This window comes from Colletotrichum truncatum, assembly GCF_014235925.2.
Source record: "Colletotrichum truncatum strain CMES1059 chromosome Unknown Contig_0001, whole genome shotgun sequence".
In the NCBI taxonomy this organism is placed as follows: Eukaryota; Fungi; Ascomycota; class Sordariomycetes; order Glomerellales; family Glomerellaceae; genus Colletotrichum; species Colletotrichum truncatum.
The window spans coordinates 2,275,801-2,295,877 of NW_027222398.1; the positions used below are offsets into that span (position 1 = coordinate 2,275,801).

General features: G+C 51.1%; 9 protein-coding genes across 9 annotated transcripts; 5 read left to right on the forward strand and 4 right to left on the reverse strand.

Moving 5' to 3' along the window:
- Positions 1-261: 261 nt before the first annotated feature.
- CTRU02_200561 (uncharacterized protein) lies at positions 262-1,035 on the forward strand (the record flags this gene model as incomplete). Its single annotated transcript, XM_036718571.1, has 2 exons — positions 262-624; positions 682-1,035. The coding sequence occupies 2 exons, from the start codon at positions 262-264 to the stop codon at positions 1,033-1,035; spliced, it is 717 nt and encodes a 238-aa protein (XP_036589570.1).
- A 222-nt stretch (positions 1,036-1,257) lies between these two features.
- On the reverse strand, positions 1,258-2,446 carry CTRU02_200562 (pex19 family protein; the record flags this gene model as incomplete). Its single annotated transcript, XM_070203711.1, has 4 exons — positions 1,258-1,353; positions 1,403-1,993; positions 2,047-2,252; positions 2,302-2,446. The coding sequence occupies 4 exons, from the start codon at positions 2,444-2,446 to the stop codon at positions 1,258-1,260; spliced, it is 1,038 nt and encodes a 345-aa protein (XP_070062293.1).
- A 911-nt stretch (positions 2,447-3,357) lies between these two features.
- CTRU02_200563 (sumo conjugating enzyme) lies at positions 3,358-4,014 on the forward strand (the record flags this gene model as incomplete). Its single annotated transcript, XM_036718572.1, has 4 exons — positions 3,358-3,392; positions 3,445-3,605; positions 3,682-3,705; positions 3,761-4,014. 4 exons carry the CDS (start codon positions 3,358-3,360, stop codon positions 4,012-4,014), a joined length of 474 nt encoding a protein of 157 aa, XP_036589572.1.
- Positions 4,015-5,320: 1,306 nt separating this feature from the next.
- Positions 5,321-7,688, forward strand: CTRU02_200564 (asparagine synthetase; the record flags this gene model as incomplete). The annotated part of the gene is made up of 10 exons (XM_036718573.1): positions 5,321-5,346; positions 5,477-5,527; positions 5,583-5,608; positions 5,683-5,709; positions 5,766-5,801; positions 5,852-6,000; positions 6,071-7,066; positions 7,124-7,407; positions 7,472-7,576; positions 7,649-7,688. The coding sequence occupies 10 exons, from the start codon at positions 5,321-5,323 to the stop codon at positions 7,686-7,688; spliced, it is 1,740 nt and encodes a 579-aa protein (XP_036589573.1).
- Positions 7,689-8,816: 1,128 nt separating this feature from the next.
- CTRU02_200565 (outer mitochondrial membrane protein porin) lies at positions 8,817-10,100 on the forward strand (the record flags this gene model as incomplete). The annotated part of the gene is made up of 4 exons (XM_036718574.1): positions 8,817-8,861; positions 9,018-9,140; positions 9,198-9,890; positions 9,951-10,100. 4 exons carry the CDS (start codon positions 8,817-8,819, stop codon positions 10,098-10,100), a joined length of 1,011 nt encoding a protein of 336 aa, XP_036589574.1.
- A 231-nt stretch (positions 10,101-10,331) lies between these two features.
- On the reverse strand, positions 10,332-11,246 carry CTRU02_200566 (Chaperone protein DnaJ; the record flags this gene model as incomplete). Its single annotated transcript, XM_036718575.1, has 2 exons — positions 10,332-10,959; positions 11,047-11,246. The coding sequence occupies 2 exons, from the start codon at positions 11,244-11,246 to the stop codon at positions 10,332-10,334; spliced, it is 828 nt and encodes a 275-aa protein (XP_036589575.1).
- Positions 11,247-12,987: 1,741 nt separating this feature from the next.
- Positions 12,988-14,352, reverse strand: CTRU02_200567 (copper radical oxidase; the record flags this gene model as incomplete). The annotated part of the gene is made up of 2 exons (XM_036718576.1): positions 12,988-13,826; positions 13,848-14,352. The coding sequence occupies 2 exons, from the start codon at positions 14,350-14,352 to the stop codon at positions 12,988-12,990; spliced, it is 1,344 nt and encodes a 447-aa protein (XP_036589576.1).
- A 1,130-nt stretch (positions 14,353-15,482) lies between these two features.
- Positions 15,483-17,163, reverse strand: CTRU02_200568 (cytochrome P450 monooxygenase; the record flags this gene model as incomplete). The annotated part of the gene is made up of 5 exons (XM_070203712.1): positions 15,483-16,080; positions 16,141-16,452; positions 16,505-16,629; positions 16,686-16,882; positions 16,935-17,163. 5 exons carry the CDS (start codon positions 17,161-17,163, stop codon positions 15,483-15,485), a joined length of 1,461 nt encoding a protein of 486 aa, XP_070062294.1.
- A 1,875-nt stretch (positions 17,164-19,038) lies between these two features.
- On the forward strand, positions 19,039-20,016 carry CTRU02_200569 (putative epoxide hydrolase; the record flags this gene model as incomplete). The annotated part of the gene is made up of 1 exon (XM_036718578.1): positions 19,039-20,016. The coding sequence occupies one exon, from the start codon at positions 19,039-19,041 to the stop codon at positions 20,014-20,016; it is 978 nt and encodes a 325-aa protein (XP_036589578.1).
- Between the last annotated feature and the right edge of the window lie 61 nt (positions 20,017-20,077).

A 20,077-nucleotide genomic window follows, 5' to 3' on the forward strand; every position in this document is an offset into this window, starting at 1 on the left:
CTACGTAGTAGCAGGTAGTAGACCGACTATGCATGTGCACTCACACCGCCCGATTCCGATACTTTAGGTGGATTTCACGTGTCACCACAAGCCACACACCTGTGGCGCGACCCCTAGTATGCCTTGTAAATCGCGTCCGAGTCGCGTTCAAATACATTATCAATTAAGCAGGGGAGCAATCAGTGGAAAGCTACCTACCAACACCAACACGCCAACTTCAGCACCATAACCCCACGTATTGCCTTGCTCTTAACCAGCTCCATGCGACAAACTAAGACTCCCGAAAGAAACAAAAATAGCACCATGTTTTCTGTCGCCGGGCCTGTTCCCGTCTTCAACGACCGGGCTTCATGGGACTTTAAGCCTGTATTCTCGTCACCTCTTTCGTCGTCGCCAATTCGCGCGTCATCACCACTTTCTCCTATCAACGACAACGCCCCTCGCCAAACACAGTCGTCGCCTATCCCACAGCCCAAGTTCAAGTACGCGTCGCGACCGACAAGACCGAATCCGGTAGTCCGTCGAAGGGAGGATGTGCAGGAAAACCGGAGGAAGGCCTTCCTTCAAAACGTTAGGCAGCGAGCTGATGACAAGACCTACCAACGGCGGGATATGGAGGGCACTGTAAGTCGTCATGCAACTTGGTTGCGTTATGGATACATAATGCTAACAAACGGTCAGATTCTTAAGTCAGAATGGGACCGTGAGTTACAACAGCGATTTTACGCCAAACAACTCGAAAGCGATGCGATATACTCCGAGGCAGAGATTGAAGATGCCGCAGCTCTTTCACAAAACCGTGTACCACAGATGCCCGACGATGCCGACGACATGATGGTTGATGTAATCGCACAGGAAGAGCAAGAAGAGCTTGACGCATTGCTGTCGTCGTACAGCCAGTGTTCCGAAGCGCAGGCACCACCGGACCCTTACAACCTCTCAGATGACGAGGATTATGACGCGCTATTTCTGAGTCTAGTGTCACAAGAGAACCATCCACCGGATGCCTCGTCTCAGGAAATGGACATGTCTTAAGCATGGCTCGCTAATGAATGGGGCTCCGGACGGTTGGTAGGGTTTGCATCGTGAAATTTGGGAAGATCAGGCTATAGGATTGAACTTGCTTTAGGCGTTGAAACGTGGTAGGCGGATGGCGTATTGCATTTCACATTGCTCTAACTTTTATGAGCACAAAGTCACCCCAGGTTACGAGTCGGATGGGAATATATCTGCCGGATCTCCGCAGCGGGTTTCCAATTATTGCGGATTACAGCTCTCGTCTGCGTTAAATGCTTCCTGTGCTGATGGCATGTCCCCGACCAGATCTGAAGGTGGCGATCCAGCGGCTTGCATCTGTGACATGTCAGTTGCGTCGACTACCATAAGGTGTTGGCAGGCTTACCTTCTGCATCCTGTCAACAATGTATTCTCTTTCCGCCGCATTTGAGTCTGAGTATGTCTTCTCCTCAAACTTGGCAACGATCTCTTTAACCAAGGCTTGCTGCTCCTCATATCGTTTCAGGTCCTCTGCTGGGGTCTTGTCGCGGTTCTTCTCCAGCCACTCCGGAAACTTATCATTCAGCTCCTTCATGGGCTCGTACAGAATGTCCTTGTTAGTGAGTTGCTCCATCATGCCCATAAGCATCTTGGAAAATTCCTCCTCACTGCCTCCTCCTTCAAGATTACCGTCTCCAAGTTGCTTCATCATCTCCGCAAGGAAGTCTTCTGTGGATGATTCTGCTGCAGCTGCAGTAGCTTGTTCGCCCGATGCTTGCATGCGTTCCATGGTTTTCCTGATAGTCTCTTGGAACGATCCATCTGCGATGGGGTCCGACGCGGCTGCTTTACTAGTGGAAGACGATGGCGGGGGTGGGGCTGCTGCTGAAGCTGCCGTTGTAGTTGATGCTGATGTTTGCGTTTGAGGGGGCTCAGATTCCTGTGCAGCAGCACTGATTTGCTTGAAGACGTTATCGAACTGCGCTTGCATTTCCGGCTTGAAAGCGGTTAGCTGATGCGGGTTAGATTAATAAATTGAGGCCAAGTTACGTTTTTCTCTAACTCTCCAATTAAGTCTGCCATGCCGGCCTGGAGCTGCTTCGCAAAGTCGTCGGAAGAGAGCATATCCTCCAAGGTCTTGTCATCTGTCACATCTTCAACAGCTGCAGGCCTTCCCGGCCCAGTGGCTGAGGGCGCAGCTTGTGGTTCGGGCTTCTTGGAGTCCACCTGCACTGCTGCGAAGTCATCGAGCATATCTGGTCCGATTAGCAGGTACTTTCTCCCGGAAAACGTCGTCTTACGCACCGTCCAGGTCGTCCAAATCATCCTCATCCGGGTCCGAAACATCCTCCAGCGCATCGACTGGCGGCTTCTTCTCGACTGCAGGTCCAGAGCTCTTCGCATCGCCGACGTTGGCCGGGCCCGACGAAGCACCCTCTTTATCCGCCATTGCGAAACGTCCCCGATCGTCTAGACCAGACGCGATAGGCGAGTAGGGAAAAGCGCAAGAAGAGTCAAGTTCCCGGATGAACAAAACAACAGGCTCCTTCAACCGGCAACACGGGTATGATCAAAATAGTGAGTCGCGGCCGGGAAGCGATAACGATGGTTTGACCTGAGAGCGCTGCGGGCAAAGTCAACCGCGCAAGGGCTGGAGTAGGAATTGACGGTTGTACGTGTCGGGCAGAAAGGCGGACTGTCAGATGAAAGCCGAGGAATCGGCTCTGAAGCTCCTAGTCTTGCATCTGGGCAGTTCCATTTGGCCCCACGCCAGATTCCCAGCACCCCGCGCTACAGCACCGCTGTGGTTTAGCTGACAGAGAGTGGGGTCTTTCCCTTTGTCCACTGAGCCAGTAGTGTTTCGCTCCGCGCCCCTGCTGCCCCTCTTCAGGTGCCCTGAGCTTCTGCGGGAAGGCACGACCTTTTGATGAGGGTACCACAATGTTGCACCTTCCTTTGGTAGCCACGCGAGGTACGTACCGGGGGGAAAGACCCCGAAAAAATTCCACCGCTTTCCAACTGAGGCGGGCTGCTGCATCCATTGAGGCAAGTGTGAAGTGAGGCGACGCCTTACCTCGCAATTTATCGTGGAAGCCTTGCTCTGCTACAGATTTAGCTCAAACATCCAAGTCCCCGTACAAGTTCTCTCGATCTTGTCGAATTCTTCTGCTTTTACGGCGGGTATAACGCAACTTCAACTGCAAGGGTCGCTACCGAGAGTGCACGCGATCAGTAACAAAACTGTGCATCACCACCACGTCTTGTCCGCATCTTTGCGCCCACGCGAGGCACTCGCAACATACAATTTTAGTTGTCGACAAACCATCCTAATTTGTCGTAGTCAATACAGCTGGTTCCGCGATGTCTCTGTGCCAGAACAGACTCCAGGAAGAGCGGTACGACCTTCTCTCGTATCACTGCTACCCATCTTTCGCTAACTTGTCCCAGAAAGCAGTGGCGAAAGGACCACCCCTTTGGCTTCTTCGCCAAACCTCAACGTAATGCGCAAGGCACTCTAGACCTTAAGGTGTGGGAATGTGGCATTCCAGGGAAGGAGAAAACGATCTGGGAGGGCGGCCTGTTCAAGCTTACCATCACATTCCCCGAGGGTACGTTGACTTGCGCGGAGACAGCGGTATAATCTCGCGTGGCAAGCCTTTGCTGACATATGTGCCAAACAAATAGAATACCCCACGAAGCCTCCCAAGTGTGAGTTACCAAAGACTACGATGCTCAGGTTTCCAAACTGACAAAGACTGCGCAGGTAAATTCGTGCCTCCCCTGTTTCACCCGAACGTATACCCTTCCGGCACCGTTTGCCTGTCGATTCTCAACGAGGAGGAGGCCTGGAAGCCCGCCATTACGGTGAAGCAAATCTTGCTTGGAATTCAAAACTTGCTGGATGACCCCAATCCGGAATCGCCAGCCCAGGCCGAGGCTTACAGTCTCTTCAAGAAGGATAAGGCGGAGTACGAGAAGAGAATTAAGCGCGTTGTGCGAGAGAACCCGGCGCCCTAGACGTGCCTGGTAGCATTGGGGAAATAGAATCACGAAGTCTCAACGTCATGCCCGGGGGCATGGTTTTGGCGTTTTTAGGGAATACCATGCGGTTTGCTTCTCTGCTTTGGACAGGTCGATAACGCTACACGATGGATTTGGAGGGAGGCAAGATCAGAGGGGCAAATACGGGATGGGCATAAACTTTTAATCTTTCATAGAATAAAAGCTTCTATCGCAACTTCTCTCGCGACGGCGTACTTACTACATGAGTTTGCCCCTCTCAAGATGTCCTTGACGGGCAGTGACTCTTACAATGGTGGGGCCCAACCCGTCAGTCCGTAGTGGGAGGCGCATCATATTACCGCCGCCAGCCGTTCTGGTGGGTATGTCAAGACGGAACTAAAGTGTCCCGGGCTCATAGTAGGTTAGGATTCGGAGGGGCATGCCTCCACCATAGCTTGCTTGGCAAGATACCTGGAACCCTGCCGGCGGTGACGAGTAAGTCTGGCACGTAGAAGACTCAATGGGAGCGTGCACATTACCAAACAGTGAAGACACACAGTTTCGACACGCTCGCGTTCCAGCGCTGCAATGGACAGATTGCTCTTCTGACAGCACTCTGGACAATTAGATGTGAGCATCTATCCGTTGTCGCACCTGTTCCTGCATGCCGGAAAGGTTTGCGGTCGCCGTGGCACCATGTGGTGGCTCTCTGGAAATAAGAGTACCACATCAACTCAGAGTTCCTGTTGGTCAGCAGGGAGTTGTCCAGTTTCTTATCAGTCTCTCAGGTTAGGTAATTCGAAGACTGAAGGACGCTGAGTGGCCAGGACGCCAATCGTAGGAGCCGAGATCGGCCCAGGGTAGAGCTGTGTTACACTAGCGTAGCGTCTGGTATTAGTGTGGCGCACTTCCTTCTGGAGACACTTTTACCAGAGGGACGTGGGACCCAACTCACATACGTACTACGTCGTAGTAGTAGCCAGGGAAGGTTTAAGTACCTCATCTTAATTCACGCCCCGGGCCTCTTGTACGTGCTGGCCGCTGGGCGACGGCGGCGAGCGAGGTGCTAGGGGCAAGGGATGTCATCGTATCAGAAGAGACTTGGGGCCGTTGCGGCAAACCGAACAGAAAAAAAAAAAAAAAATGGGTGAAGCGCAAGAAGAGTCATAATTCTTTCCCGCTCCCACACTTCTCCCGTTGCCTCCCACCTCTTTGTTTTGTATTTATTCTCCCGAGATACCTTTTTTGCCTCTTGACTCTTGAGACTCGTAGTTTTCCTCTTGACACAACCCAAACACAATCACAGCTTGAGACCGCGAACATGTGTGGTATCTTCGCCTGTCACCGGTAAGCCGCCCAGCCTGCAAGATTGTCCCTACATCGGCACTTTGGAGGGGCAATTGAGGTCCCCCTCCAAAAATTCCCAGAACCCCGCCATGATTTCATGTGAGCAGCACAACTGACTCTTTGCGCATAGTCATCCCGACGTCCAAAAATTCAAGCCGACGGCTCTGAAGCTGGCTAAGGCGTGAGTAAACTTCTCTCAAATCTCCAGGTGCATCAATTGACTCTCTATCTTGCAGTATCCGCCATCGCGGCCCCGATTGGAGTGAGTCTGAGTCACCGCGCGACATCGGTCGTTCGCGAGCCAAATAGAGTAGACTAACAAGTTTTCCCCCCTAGGCGGTAACGTTATTGCCAACCACACAAGTAGGTCGCTCATAATCGCAGTTGTCAGTGCCTCATCAATTGACCATTTTTTGCAGTCCTGTGCCATGAGCGTCTCAGCATTGTCGGCGTCGGTAGGTGACCCCTCGAATGCATCCATGACAATGGCTGATCTCAATCGCAGAGTCCGGCGCCCAACCCCTTACCAACCACGATGAGAGCATCATCCTCGCTGTCAACGGAGAAATTTACAACCACCGTTTGATTCGCAAGTCCCTGAAGCACAAGTACCAGTTCAAGACTGGTTCCGACTGCGAAGTCGTCATTCCCTTGGTGTGTTACTCATGCCTACCTCGTTCGTCGAAATTGGCAAGAACTCAAAAGCCCTAACCATCTTTGACAGTATGAGGAGTACGATATCGATGCCCCCAAGCACCTCGACGGCATGTTCTCGTGGGTTCTGTACGACAAGAAGAAGGACCGTACCATCGCTGCTCGCGACCCAATCGGTATCACCACACTGTACCAGGGCTGGTCCTCAAAAGAGCCTGATGCCGTCTACTTCGCTTCCGAGCTGAAGTGCCTGCACAGCGTTTGCGACAAGATTGAGGCTTTCCCCCCCGGCCACGTTTTCGACTCCGCTACCGGCAAGACCACAAGATACTTCGAGCCTACATGGTGGGACCCTGCCAGAGTCCCCGATACTCCCGTCGACCTGAAGGCCATCCGCGAGACTCTGGAGAAGTCGGTGAGAAAGAGACTCATGGCCGAGGTGCCGTATGGTGTGCTGCTTTCTGGTGGTTTGGACTCCAGTTTGGTCGCCTCGATCGCTCAGAGAGAGACTCTTCGCTTGAAGAAGGCGGCTTTGGAAGCCAACGGCGAGGCAGGTTCCTCGACTGAGAACCCCGAGACGGGTGACGGTATGGTCGGTATCGACGACGACAACAAGCTGTCGACAGTCACCTATCTTCCCCAGCTCAACTCCTTCTCCATTGGTCTTCCTGGATCGCCCGACAACAAGGCTGCTTTGGAGGTGGCCAAGTTCCTCGGTACCAAGCATCACGTCATGACCTTCACGATTGAGGACGGTCTCAACGCCCTGTCCGACGTCATCTACCACCTCGAGACATACGATGTCACTACTATCCGCGCCTCCACCCCGATGTACCTCCTTTCCCGTAAGATCAAGGCTATGGGCATCAAGATGGTGCTCAGTGGTGAGGGCAGTGACGAGATCTTTGGTGGTTACCTCTACTTCCACGCTGCTCCCGACAGGAAGGCTTTCCACGAGGAGACTGTTCGCCGTGTGAAGAACCTGCACCTTGCCGACTGTCTGCGTGCCAACAAGTCGACCTCTGCTTGGGGTCTGGAGGCTCGCGTGCCGTTCTTGGACAAGCAGGTGAGTGATAAGAACTAATCCGGCGTAAAGAAATCTATGCTGACATGTTTTTGGCAGTTCCTCGAGACGTGCATGAACATCGACCCTCAGGATAAGATGATTACTAAGGAGAAGATCGAGAAGTACATTCTCCGTAAGGCGTTCGACACCTCGGACGACCCCAGCGCGGAGCCGTACCTCCCGGAGAACATCCTGTGGAGACAAAAGGAGCAGTTCTCGGACGGTGTCGGCTACGGGTGGATCGACGCGCTCAAGGACAACGCCGAGATCCAAGTGACGGACGAGATGATGAAGAACCCCAAGCCCGAATGGGGCAACGACATTCCCGACACCAAGGAGGCGTACGTACCGTCCAATCTCCCGGAAGAATATTGAGAAATGCGCTGACACTTTTTGACTTGACAGTTACTGGTACCGTCTTATGTTTGACGAGCACTTCCCGCCGCATTGCGCTTCTACCGTCATGCGCTGGACCCCCACTTGGTCCCAGCAGACAGACCCCAGTGGCAGGTGAGTCACATAGTACCCATCTTTTGAGAAAGAGAGGAGGACCTTGCCAGTTGCTAACCCGTTGCATAACAGAGCCATTTCCATTCACCAGCAAAAATATGAAAGCGCATAAAGGGGCAATTAAAATCGGAGGGAGATACCTGTATCCTAGCAATTTACGTCAATGCGGGCCGGTGAGGTAGAGGCGTCCTTGGTTGGGTTTTGGACCACATAGTAGACCTCAACAAGATTTAGAGTCTCAATTGAGTCGGTTGATGTGAAAAAAAAAAATGAATTAGGTTGCTGCGATGTCATGGGTCGTGATTGCTGATTGCAATGTGTTCGTTGTATTTTTGGGATCTCCGTCTTTCTGACCAACAACCAGGGGCTGTATGGAAATGTCCTCCCCTGAGACCCCCTCTGTCTGTAGTGAGGGGCCTTGCTTGTCACGAGTTGGGTTTCTGGGGTTAAAGATGCGGCAATCTGGTGCCTTCCCCAACCTTAGGTCCCCCCCGTCAGGAGCCACTTGCCCAGGTTGCTCCTGCCCTGTGTGTGACAGTGAGTGATTGCCCAGGACGGAGCCTTTGAGTCAGGGAGTGAGTTGGCGAGTGGCCCACTAACATCCCGCAGTGATTCAGTAATTCTATATCTCTGTATTGAGACAAGAAGCAAGAGACGCCCGTAAGTAGTGGTTACATGGTAGGCAGGAGCAAACAGAATGTAGAAGGAAGGAAACCTCCACCGCCAGTTCCTCCCTGACATGCGTTGTTTATGAGAAAATAGAAGAGGGATTCCAACACCGCTAAACTACACAACCTCTCTCCAACCAGCTTTCACCGTCTTCACTTCTAATTACCTCACGCAAACAATCCGACCAACCAAGCAACACAGCTGGTCGCATTAAGCAACCCCGACCGCAGCCAGCAGCATCCACCTCTTCGCTGTTACCTACCCACGAACGTCCCATCTGAGCTCATTGCAATCCCAACAAACCAATACACTTCCCCCACGTGGGGCCTAATCCGTCCTAGCGCGGACCCGTCACAACCAAGCTCCTCCGGTCCGACTTGAGCCGGGAATCCCCGTCAACCAATTGATGCAACCAAAACATTTTCTCGAACAGCTCCGCCCCCAGCAGCAGAACATCTCCTGAAAGGACACCTGCATCCCGCCTTTTCGCTCGTCGCATCTCATCACCTTCACGCGTTTCCCATTGTCAACTCAATTTTTCCCCAAAGTCCTCTTCTCAAATCCAGCCATCATGTCTGTTCCTAACTTCGGAGACATCGCCAAGTCGGCGAACGACGTACGCGCTTTCCCATTCCTCTCCCCCTCTACCCTCCATCGGGTATTCGCGGACGCCCGGCGGAAAAAAAAAAAGTCAAGAGCTGTTTGGCTCATTGATTCCTGACCGAGGCTGTTCGCGGTGAGAAATCATCTAGCTAACATTGGCCCTCGATAGCTTCTTAACAAGGACTTCTACCACCTCTCTGCCACCACCTTCGAGCTGAAGAGCAACACCCCCAACAACGTTGCCTTCAAGGTCACCGGCAAGACCTCCCACGAGAAGAGCACCAACGGAGCTGTAAGTCGCGCCATTTCCATCTAGAATTACCTCAGCTAATCAATGCTTCCCATCCAGATTGAGGGCAAATACTCCGACAAGGCTACTGGTACAGCAATCACCCGCCATCGTTTGAAGCGCTTAAATCTTAGCTTGGGCCGAATATACGGAAAGCCTTACGGCAGTCCTGTGTCATTCGGCGCAAGCGTCCAGCCTGGTTTCGCACAGTTGCTAATGTTATACACTCGCACAGGCCTCACTCTTACCCAGACCTGGAACACCGCTGCCGCCCTTGACACCAAGGTCGAGCTCGCTGACAGCCTTGCCAAGGGCCTGAAGGCCGAGGGTGTCTTCTCCTTCCTTCCTGCCGCTGCCGCCGAGAAGCCCGCCAACAAGGGTGCCAAGTTCAACCTCACCTTCAAGCAGTCCAACTTCCACAGCCGTGCCTTCTTCGACCTCCTGAAGGGCCCCACTGCCAACATTGACGCCGTCGTTGGCCACGAGGGCTTCCTGGCTGGTGCCTCCGCCGGCTACGACGTCAACAAGGCCTCCGTCACCGGCTACGCCGCCGCTGTTGGCTACCAGGCCCCCACCTACTCTGCTGCCATCACTGCCAGCGACAACCTCAGCGTCTTCGCTGCTTCTTACTACCACAAGGTCAACAGCCAGGTTGAGGCTGGTGCCAAGGCCACCTGGAACTCCAAGACCGGCAACAACGTCGGCCTCGAGGTTGCCAGCAAGTACCGCATCGACCCCGTCTCCTTCGCCAAGGTTCGTATTCGCATCCCCGTGTTCACCTGAGAATATTTTCTAACAAAGGTCCGCGTATAGTTCAAGGTCAACAACAACGGTGTTGCCGCCCTTGCCTACAACGTTCTCCTCCGCGAGGGTGTTACCCTGGGTCTTGGTGCCTCCTTTGATACCCAGAAGCTTGACCAGGCTACCCACAAGCTCGGTGCCAGCTTCACCTTCGAGGGCTAAGTCTTTTTCGCTTATGTGTATTCTTGACGGGAAGATTTTCAATCTACTTTCCTCGGCCGCATTCATTCGGGAGGCTCCTGTCTAGTGTAGATTACTTGGGGAGTAATTGAGTTTGATCGACGGGGACATGACCTGATGCACATGGCAATATGATGTTGTGAAGTGAAGTAAATGTGTGTTCTCATGCGATTCATATCTAGCAATGATGTCTTTTCACCACTTCTCCGTCTTTCATGACTTCTTATCTTTGTTCCGACGTGGCCCGACAAACAACATGTACGGAATGAAAAACGAAAAGAACAAAACGCCGCTTACGGCCAAGAAGGCACCCACTGACGTCTCTTGAGCCCCGATCGTCACCTCCTGCCCCATGATTCTATGGGCGCGCCTCGAATCCTGACTCTGCTGCGTCTTGGTGTGTCCTCGCCGATCGAAATGCCCCACATCGGCATGCCTCGTATGGGAGTACGGATCCTGACCGAAACCCATACCCGGACGCTCTTGCTCAGCACCAGTCGCCCCGGGGCCAGTGTTGCTCTCGTGCGCCTCCCTCCGCTTCGCGGATTGATTGCCCCATCCTCCAGACCTGTAGAAGCTCGGCGGCGGACCGCGGAAGGTCGTCTTCCTCCGGGAGAGGCCTGACGCCGGACGCCCACCGGCAGGGCCGGTGCTACTGTGATATGAGCCGTGCCTGTGGGCCGAACGGGCGGCCGAGGGGAGACTACGATCGTAGGATGCTCGTTTTGCGGGTGTGCCAAGGACAGCATACGCTTCTGCTATCTCTTGGAACTTGCGGGATGCGTTGGGATCGTTGGGGTTATGGTCTGGGTGGTGGAGTTTGGATAGGGCGTAGAAGGATCTGGGGAGGTTGCGAAAGGTCAGCCCTTTTTTTTGGCCCAGGAAACGATCAGAGCATATATCAGCTTTGACTGTTGTGTCATCTTACTTTTTGATCTCGGGGGGCGAGGCATTGTGCGACACCTTCAAGATCTCATAGTAATTCAGCGAAGCGGCGTCATCTTGAAGACTCCGCGAGGTCGTGAAGGCGCGGGTTCGGAGCTGCAGCAGTTGCTGCGCTTGAGGTGGTGGGATCGCGCCGGAGCGGAGGGGACGGGCCGCTGCGGGTTGGAACCGGCGGAGGAGCATGCCTCATGCTTTCTTGAGCCCTCCGTATAGTTTAGAAATAACAAGATTCAATTGGCGATGGGAATTGGTATCATTGGAAGCGCAGCAAGGGAAACAGCACAAGAAAGGTTAAAGAAAAAAAAAGAGGGTTGGAAGTGGAAGGGTGGGAAGGGAATGAATAGAGGCGTCAAGGGTCCTCGCTCGCGTGCGTTTGCGCCTCACAGACGAAGTAGTGACGAAATGGAGAGTGGTCGCTCGGTCGGTGGATCGGAGCTTCTAGGGTCGGCTCCGTTGGAACGGGGTTTATGCAATTAGTGATGCGGCGTGGTGCATGGGGGATTACGCAGTGGCGTCTGCGACCTAAGGCAGAGTGACGTTGGATGAGTGGCACGAAGCACGCTCATGTCACTTATTCAATGTCAAAATTGCTTATCAGCTTATAATTCTTACTACCTCCTAAACTATTCGTTCTTCGCTATGTAACACGAGTGCCTTGTTAAATCAGTTAATCCCCGCAAAGCCCAACAACATTCCCTTGAGAATATCGTCATCCACTCCAAATGGTTTCTAGTCAACACCTTGTTACAAGCTGAATTGCCCTCAACTACGAGCGTCTTCGACTTTCCCAGGGTACCTATTTTAGCTTGTCCAGATAGAACTTTTGCTCTTATTTGGGTAATCATGATCAAATCTGGGAAAAGCAAAATGGCTGAACGGAACAGTAGCCCATCTATGGAATGTCCGCCAATGCAGGATGGATCCTATCGTCCATCCCTGGTTCAAGTTTTCTCAGACAGCGACGACTGCCGTCGGGCTCAAAAAATGATATATTACTTCAGTAATCTTCTATATACCACCTTAGCTGATGTTCGAATCTTTGTGAACGTTGAGAGTGACTCGAACTAACGAAAGCTAGCGCAAAGCACACCAAGTTTAGGAGCAAGAAGACGCGGTAGGTGTCTATTGGTATTATAAACATGTGGCCAGTTGGCGGATACGCAAATCTTTATCATAGTTGTACGATTGACACATCGTCAATTAGAACCGCAGGCCTTTCCTTAAGACTGTCAGACCAGGAGATGACGATCCCCAGAGAGCCGGGAATATTCTCAAGGTACCCCCCGTCGACGGTAAACTGATGCCGATTGTATCTCCCATGGCTTATGGTGATGTCGGAGCAGGGGAAATCGCAAGCGCCACATATTCTATTACGCGTGTTGGCAGTGATAGGACCTCCCTTCTCCCACTCCAAATAGAAAGAAACTTCCGTCGTCGGTGCATCAACCGGCCGCCCAACATAAAGTGTTATGAGATAGCGGTTCTCACTTTTGAAATTGGGTATGCTTGTGCGGCTATGCTGAAGAAATACGCCGCCCCCGTTGACCGAAACCACAGAACTATAGGCACAAAATTAGAAAAACAAAACTTGCGAGAACCTCCAGTCATGATGGATTTTGGAGCGCTTACAGAGCTGAGCAACCTGATGCTTGATAGCCGTTGGAAACGATACTCAGTAGGGAACCAGGCCCTTCCCAGCCTGTCGATCCGGATTCGAACCCCGGGTTTGTAAGAATGTTTCCAGCAACTATGAGAAACCATGAGTTAGTAAGTGATATCGAGGACGGCTTCGCGATGCCGACTTGAATTGTGTTCACGACTCGACAACAGGCGGGAACAGCCAGAAGCTGAGGCGTAGGCAATGAATATATACGAAACAAAAAGTGCAAATCACATACCATTACCTTCAAACTCGTTAGTAAGGTCACCAAGAACTTGATTGTAGGGAGGACTTACGATTTGCAACGCATCCGGGGTTAGTGGAGGAAGAACTGGGAGCAGGCAAGCAGCCATTTACACTGGAAGAAGAGCTTGATGACGTGCTAGACTTAGTGGTTGACGACGAGCTAGACGAACTAGACGAGGTGATGAGTGAGGAGCTAGATGAGGAAGTTGCGCTGACAGTAGAAGTACTAAAGCTGCTTGACACCGACGATGAGGTCCAAGAAGAGCTCGCAGTTGCTGACGAAGTGGTGCTCGAGGAGATTGGCGAGCTCAGTGGGATCTGTGCATAAACGTTGAGTCGGTTAGAGCCACCGCAAAGCTCGTTAGTATTGCCGCGACAGGGCATGTTGCAACCATCACTTGGAAGAGTTTGTTGGCCTCCGTTTTGGATCTGGTTATCACACCAGCACTCCTGACCATACTCAACACCAGCAATTTTATAACCTGCAGAAGCACAAGCAGTAATGCAACTTCCCACAGTCGTCCCAGCATGTCCACCAGGCACAGGCATGCCAACAACAAGAGCGCGGCCGAGGACATTGTCCTTGAAACAGCCCTGAGCGGTCCAACCATTCGGAATAGTGCTTATGCTTTTCGGCGTGGAGGTAGACTGGTAGATGTTGATGCGGTCTGGCCCACCACAGTACTCAGAGCTATTACCGGAACACGGCATACTACAGCCACTTTGGCTATTAGATGCACCACTCAGGATCTGATTATCGCAGTAACATTCTGTGGAATATTCAACGCCAGCGTAGGCATAGCCGGCGGCCTGGCAGGCGTTGGTACATTGCAGAACAGACATGAAGCTATCGCCAGCTGCAACTCCATAGCGATGACCAAGAACACGACTTTGGACGTTGTTGTTGTTGATGTTGTCGTTGTAACAGCCGAGTGAATTCCATCCTGGTGGACCGGGGTTAAAATTCGGCTTGCTGACAGCAGCATTTGTGTTGAAGACGGAGAGTCTATCGCCAGCCCCGCAGGCCTCAGTTTTGTTGCCGGTACAGGGATAGTTGCATGCTGTATCTGGTTGGCTTTCGGTGTTTCTGCTCAAGGTATAACCGCAGTAGCACTCGGAGCTGTACTCAACACCAGCATAAGGGAAGCCCTTGCCCTGGCAGAAGCGGATACAGGATTCTTGGGTCATGTTGCCGTCATCGACGTAATTAGCCAGGGATAGCTGTCGACTGGCAACATTGTCGGAATAGCAACCCAAGTAGCTGTATCCATTCGGTAGCTCATTGCTAATGACAACGGGCAGATCGCGTTTGACGGTAGACGCAGCGCTGCCCAACCCTGCGAGTACCAGCGTAATGCCTGGTACTGTGGCTAATGAGCGCATAGTCTAGATAGAGAAATGAACGAAAAATATCAAGCAACCGAAACAATTGAGAATGAACGAGAGTGATATTGGTTTCCAAGTCATGAGGATACTGGACCTGAAGACCATAAGTTTGTTTGCTCTAGATATCTAGTCACAGGCCACGCTCCTTGAATTTCGCTCAGTATTCACATGCCTTGAAGCTCGATGCACTAATTTTCACTATGAAAAGCCTCAAATACGGCAGCTTCGCCAAATAACTTAAGCCTTGATCAGATAATTGGTTCCTCCCGTAGCGTGAGGCAGTTCAAGCAATAGCTGGGAAAAAGGTAGCATCCCAACACAAAATACCATGGCGATAAAGCTTGAACCACGAAACAAAGTCTCTCTCATCACTGCGTTTTTGGGACTAACGGTTTACAGTTACTTCTGGTGGCTTGTCTCCCTTTATCTCACTATTAGTTTAAGTTAGCCATACGGCGATGCCAAGAGGCGCCACGTGGTTCCGAACTTTCTTTGATGACTGCCACAAAGGAACGCGGTCTGGACCCGTCTTGGGGCAAACTCGTGTAGGCCAGAAGGTGGCTGCGTAGACGTGGGTGCTAAACTATTGAACGTAATTCCAATGCATCGGTCCGCGCATGCCGGTATCCGTCTACCCGTAGCGAATGCCATCGACCACAGTAGATAATAACTCAAAAAGCCTAACATTTAGGGGCTGTTACTGACGCTGGGCAGATAATATTACCCTGCAGTTTATACAGACACTTATAATTGTGACTTACACGCATATACTGCTTGAAGCAGGTGCTGAGGGTGGTAAATACAACATTACACAAAAGCTGCAAGAAGCGCTCATCGCCATATATTTCTAGTCGAGGCAAATGGATAAATTGCAACAAATTGCCTGATACTTCCGTGTTCAACAGCATTCTTAAGCCAGCCTCCTGCGAAAGCGACGTTCCAACACCCAGCGCAGCTACAATCCCCAAATCAACTTACCCACGGACACGTAGCTGTACCTCAAAGTCCTCGTTGTACGCAAGGCCTCCAGACACTATATACCTTCCTTCCTGCTTCATGTCAAAGTCGAATCGGCGAACAATCTACAGGTGACTGATGTTAGAATGCCGCGCTCACATCAAAGAGGATCATAACAGCTCAGCGAAACTCACCTCAGGCAACAACTTATACATCTCCATCATTGAGACTTCCTTACCCAGACACACCCTGGGCCCAATCCCAAACACAAACATAGAAGCCTCCATCTCGCTGATTGTCTCCTTCGTATTGGCTTCTTCCAGCCACCTCTCCGGTCGGTAAACCTCCGGGTCCGGTGCGAAAAGTGTAGGATCCCGTTGCACGACGTATGAGTTGCTTACCATCTCTGCGCCTGCGGGTACCCATGTCCCGTCCACAACCTTACCTCCAGGTCCCGGCGCCAGCCTCGAGAACAGGTTCGGCGCAGGTGGGTTCAATCTCAGCGACTCCTTAATGCACCCCACGAAAAACGGTAGATGCGTCCTGGTCTCTTCGTATTGGACCGTTGCGCTGAGAAGCCCTGCTTCATCAGCAGCTTCAATCTCCGCCCGGGCACGGGCAAGGGCGGAGGGGTTCTTCAAAAGGAAGCGCAGCGTGCAGCCGAGCGCCGTGCCGGTTGTGTCGGCGCCGGCCTGTATCAACAGTGTGACGTGCGCGCGCTTTTGAGATGCGGTTAGAGGCTCTCCGTTGACGCGTGCTTCAATGCAACTATTCCACGGGTTTTAGTTGTGGAACAGCCAAAAAGGCAGTAGGACGGGAGCAACTCACAGCTGCATGAAATCAGGCTTCTCCTGTGAGAAACCCTCATTCGTTATCCGCTCCTCTCTCTCTGTTACCTGCCTGTCGGCCTGGGCCATTAAGTAACCCATCCCATTGTTGTCAGTTACGCTAGGCAGGAACAAATGTCCCCAGGATACTCTGTTAACTCTGTCGCGCAGCCAGCGGAACCGGCCAACGAAGCCGAACATGGGGGTGCCCTTACGGAAGCTTTCGAGCATGTGGCGCTCGTCACGTCCGTTGGCAACAAATCCCCAGGTGTCAGTAAAGGAGACCATGGTCATTATGTCGGCAGCGAATTGACTGATGATGTCGTCAGTAGACGTTATGAGAAGTGCATAGAGAGTGTGCTCACGCTACTTTGTCACAAAGCATGACGGGCTCGTTATTCAGGGCAAATTCCGTCATGCGCTGGACGAAGAGTTGAATGTGGGAGTCGAAACGCGCTTCCCAGTTGTTCTTCAGGCCTCCTATCGACCACTGAAGCCCCTTTGTCAACCATGATACTCACTGCTGAAGGGTAGGGGGGTAGTTACCTGGGGCCCACCGAGGGCTTTTCTGAGCGCCCTGTGTTCGTTTCCGTCAAGTGTCGTGAAGAGATGGGGCGGTCCTAGGGCGCCGGTCGCGTAGAAACGAGTCTTGGTATTGCATTTTGGATCCCAATAGATGTCTTTCAAGGCAGCAGATTGTGGGAACAAGAGGAGCGAGGGTGCGATGCGAATTGGTTTATCGGCTTTGGCTGTTAGGGGACTTGAGACTGTAGTTGAGAAGCAGACAAAACTCACTTCCATAGCGTTTTGCCAACGAGAGCATCCACTGTGGCTCGCGTTGAATGACTGATATGATGGCATTTACTATTGAGAACGATGCGGCGTACCATGGTCCATGATATCTGGATAGGGGGTGGAAGTATAAGTTGTAGATTATGCGGGAGGTCAGCGCCAATGCTACTGCAAGAAGTACGAATGCCCCGAGCGAGCCTAAAGACTGCCCTATGAGACTTATTAACGCCATAGGTGCGGTTTTTTGTTTCCTGTGCTGGGTCAACGACTTGAGCAAGTATGGTCTGAATGCACAAGTGGATTGAGTCGAACGCTGAACATATAGGAAATAGCAATACGGGGGCGGCTATGAGAAGATTGAGAAGGACGATGACGAAAACTTGGATATTTACCAAGGAATACCAAAAATTGCAACTGTAACGTTGCTAATGTAGATCTGTACGACTGTAGAACGACGAGCCAGAGCTGTCGAGACATTCATCGAGTATGATTCGAGACCACATCTCGAAGCAGTCGTCATATACCAAACAAACGTCCTGATTGCTTCACATGCAAGCTGTGTCATGCTATCACACTGAGACAAGCCGCGAAAATCTTCGATCATCTCTGTCGGCAAATCCACCAAGGTTTTCAATACGTTGCCGTGTTCACAGCTCATTGATCGAGGTCGCGATCGGAGGTGGAGGGTGCATGCTGCGGTTCGCCGTTCGCCATTCGCACACCATTATACGGCTATACTCCTCAGCGAGTTGCCCAATACGAACAGTACGACATCCTGCAGTGTCGGGACAAGCCGCTTGTAGCTGCCTAAAGTTGCAGACGATCTACACGAGCAGAACTCGGCCGAGAAAAAAAGACCCTTTTGCCCTGCTACAACTAAAGGTCAAAAGTCTGTTTACACCTATACAGTGCCTCACCCTAGCCCACCTAAAGCTTGGGTAAGTAATCCGTCGAGAAAACTTAAAATAAAACTATTTATTTAAAACATGCTTTTATAATATAATATTAAGACTATATATTAGATTTTAGTCTATTAGTTTTAAGTATTTTTGTTTGTTAATAATTTTTTAAAAATCATTAAAAACTTAGAATTTAGAATTATAGTAGAAGTACTAGTAAAAACAGTATTAAAAAAACTGTATTTTTCCCTATACTCCACTATAATTATAGTACTAAGAAACACCTTAAGTTAATTTCTTTATAACTTAGTAATAAAAGAATAAAATAAGAATATAAATAATAGATATTATTATTTATTATATAAAGTATATACTGTATAAGAATATCTTAATAATATTTATGTTTTGATTTTTAATAGAATTTCAAATAGTGGATATTTAGGTGAACACTATGTGGTGTAAACAGACTTTTGACCTCTCATTGTACATAACCCGGATGCAAGTCTAGCGCCTTCTCTGTACAGGTGCATACAACTTTGTTTCCACGTACATGAAGCGAGACACCGAGGATCCAATCATGGTATGAGTTTTTGGGGGCCCCGAGATTGTCTTGCATCTGAGTTCTTGTGAGTAGATAGGTGCTTGGCGAACTTGAGTCGGCCTTCTAACGCAAGCCCCAGACCATAAAAGAGGCAGGTAGTGCAGCTCATATCTCTACTTTGGGGCATATTATTCGACAAGGTCGGTAAGACAGAGGGAGAGAAGTGGTTTAGAATATTAAGAGATAAGAGGAAGTCGTTAGCCACCGTAGGTCTCGGTGGTTCGGTTATCGATTTCCGGTTTTAACATCATTCAACTTAAGTAGTAAATTTTCCTCCTAATGATCGTCGAAAAATCCTAAACTACTTGTCTTGGTAGGATGTAGTAGAGGCACAAGGTGTGTTGGTAGTCTATTGTTCTACGTAAATTCTTAGTAAGCTTCGGAGACATTTCGTAGACTTTTGGTGCACCGATAAAGGTTCAAAGAGCGTCCATTGTCCCCTGATTGTCGATACCGGACAGTAAGGTATCATCAATCATACCAATTATACCTTAAATTCGCGACTACTGTATTGATTATTTGTTTATTCTGCACCATTCACGCAGTCTTAGGCATACAGAAGTGTGCCGAAATCCATCGCAAAGATCCACATATCGAGACAACAATCATGTTGTCTATCCCTCCCAAAACCCTCCAAATTTCCCCCACAGCCACGTACAAATACTACTACTCCAAAGCCTCTAGACCAGGCCTTCCAACCGCACTATTTCTTCACGGCTTCCCCTCTACAGCAATCGACTTCTCCCCACAGCTTGAACACCTCACCTCCCGCGGTTATGGAGTTCTTGCACTTGATCTCCTCGGCTATGGTGGTACTTCCAAGCCGGATGACCACCGGGAGTACACCTGGCGTGCAATGAGTGCGCACATCGTTGCCGTCCTCGACGCAGAAGATATAAAGTCTATCGTAGGCGTAGGCCATGACCTTGGATCCTGGTTTCTCAGCAGGCTGTACCATTTTCACCCCTCTCGGTTCACGGGACTAGTGTTCCTCGACGTGGGATACGCCGCCCCTGGCCAGAAATTCGACGTGGAGATGATCAATCGCATGACGAAGCAGATGACGGGGGAGGAAAGGTTTCGTTACTGGGATCTCTTCACGGATGACGAGGACGTGGCGCTGATGGACCAGAATGTTGAGAGCGTGGTGTCACTCATGCATGCATCGCCAGAGGTCATGGCTGCGAACCTTGGGCCACCGGGTAGGGCGCGGGAGTGGGTTGCTTCAGGGCGCATCGCGCAGACGCATTTCTTTGGTGGAGAGGGTAGCAGTTACTTCCGGGACAAGGTTGCTTTATTCAGAGAGGGTGGATGGACGGGGCCAACGAACTGGTATAAAGCCCTAAGGGAGAACTTGTCGTGGGATGATGAGAAGGATATGCAAAAGGAGCTTGAAGTTCCCGTCTTGGTGGTCGGCTGCGGCAGAGACGAGATGACGTTACCTGGAATTCAGGACCAGATGACGAAGCCATGGGCGAGGGCTGGGTATCAGTTTGAGGTGCTTGACACGGGACACTGGGTCATGCTGGAGGACCCAGAAGGGACGAATAGGCTGTTGGAAGAGTTTCTGGGGAATACTGTCTGAACTCACAAGGTATGGTGTTACTGGGAAGCTGTAGACTTGAACTGGCTGTGTATAATGCCTC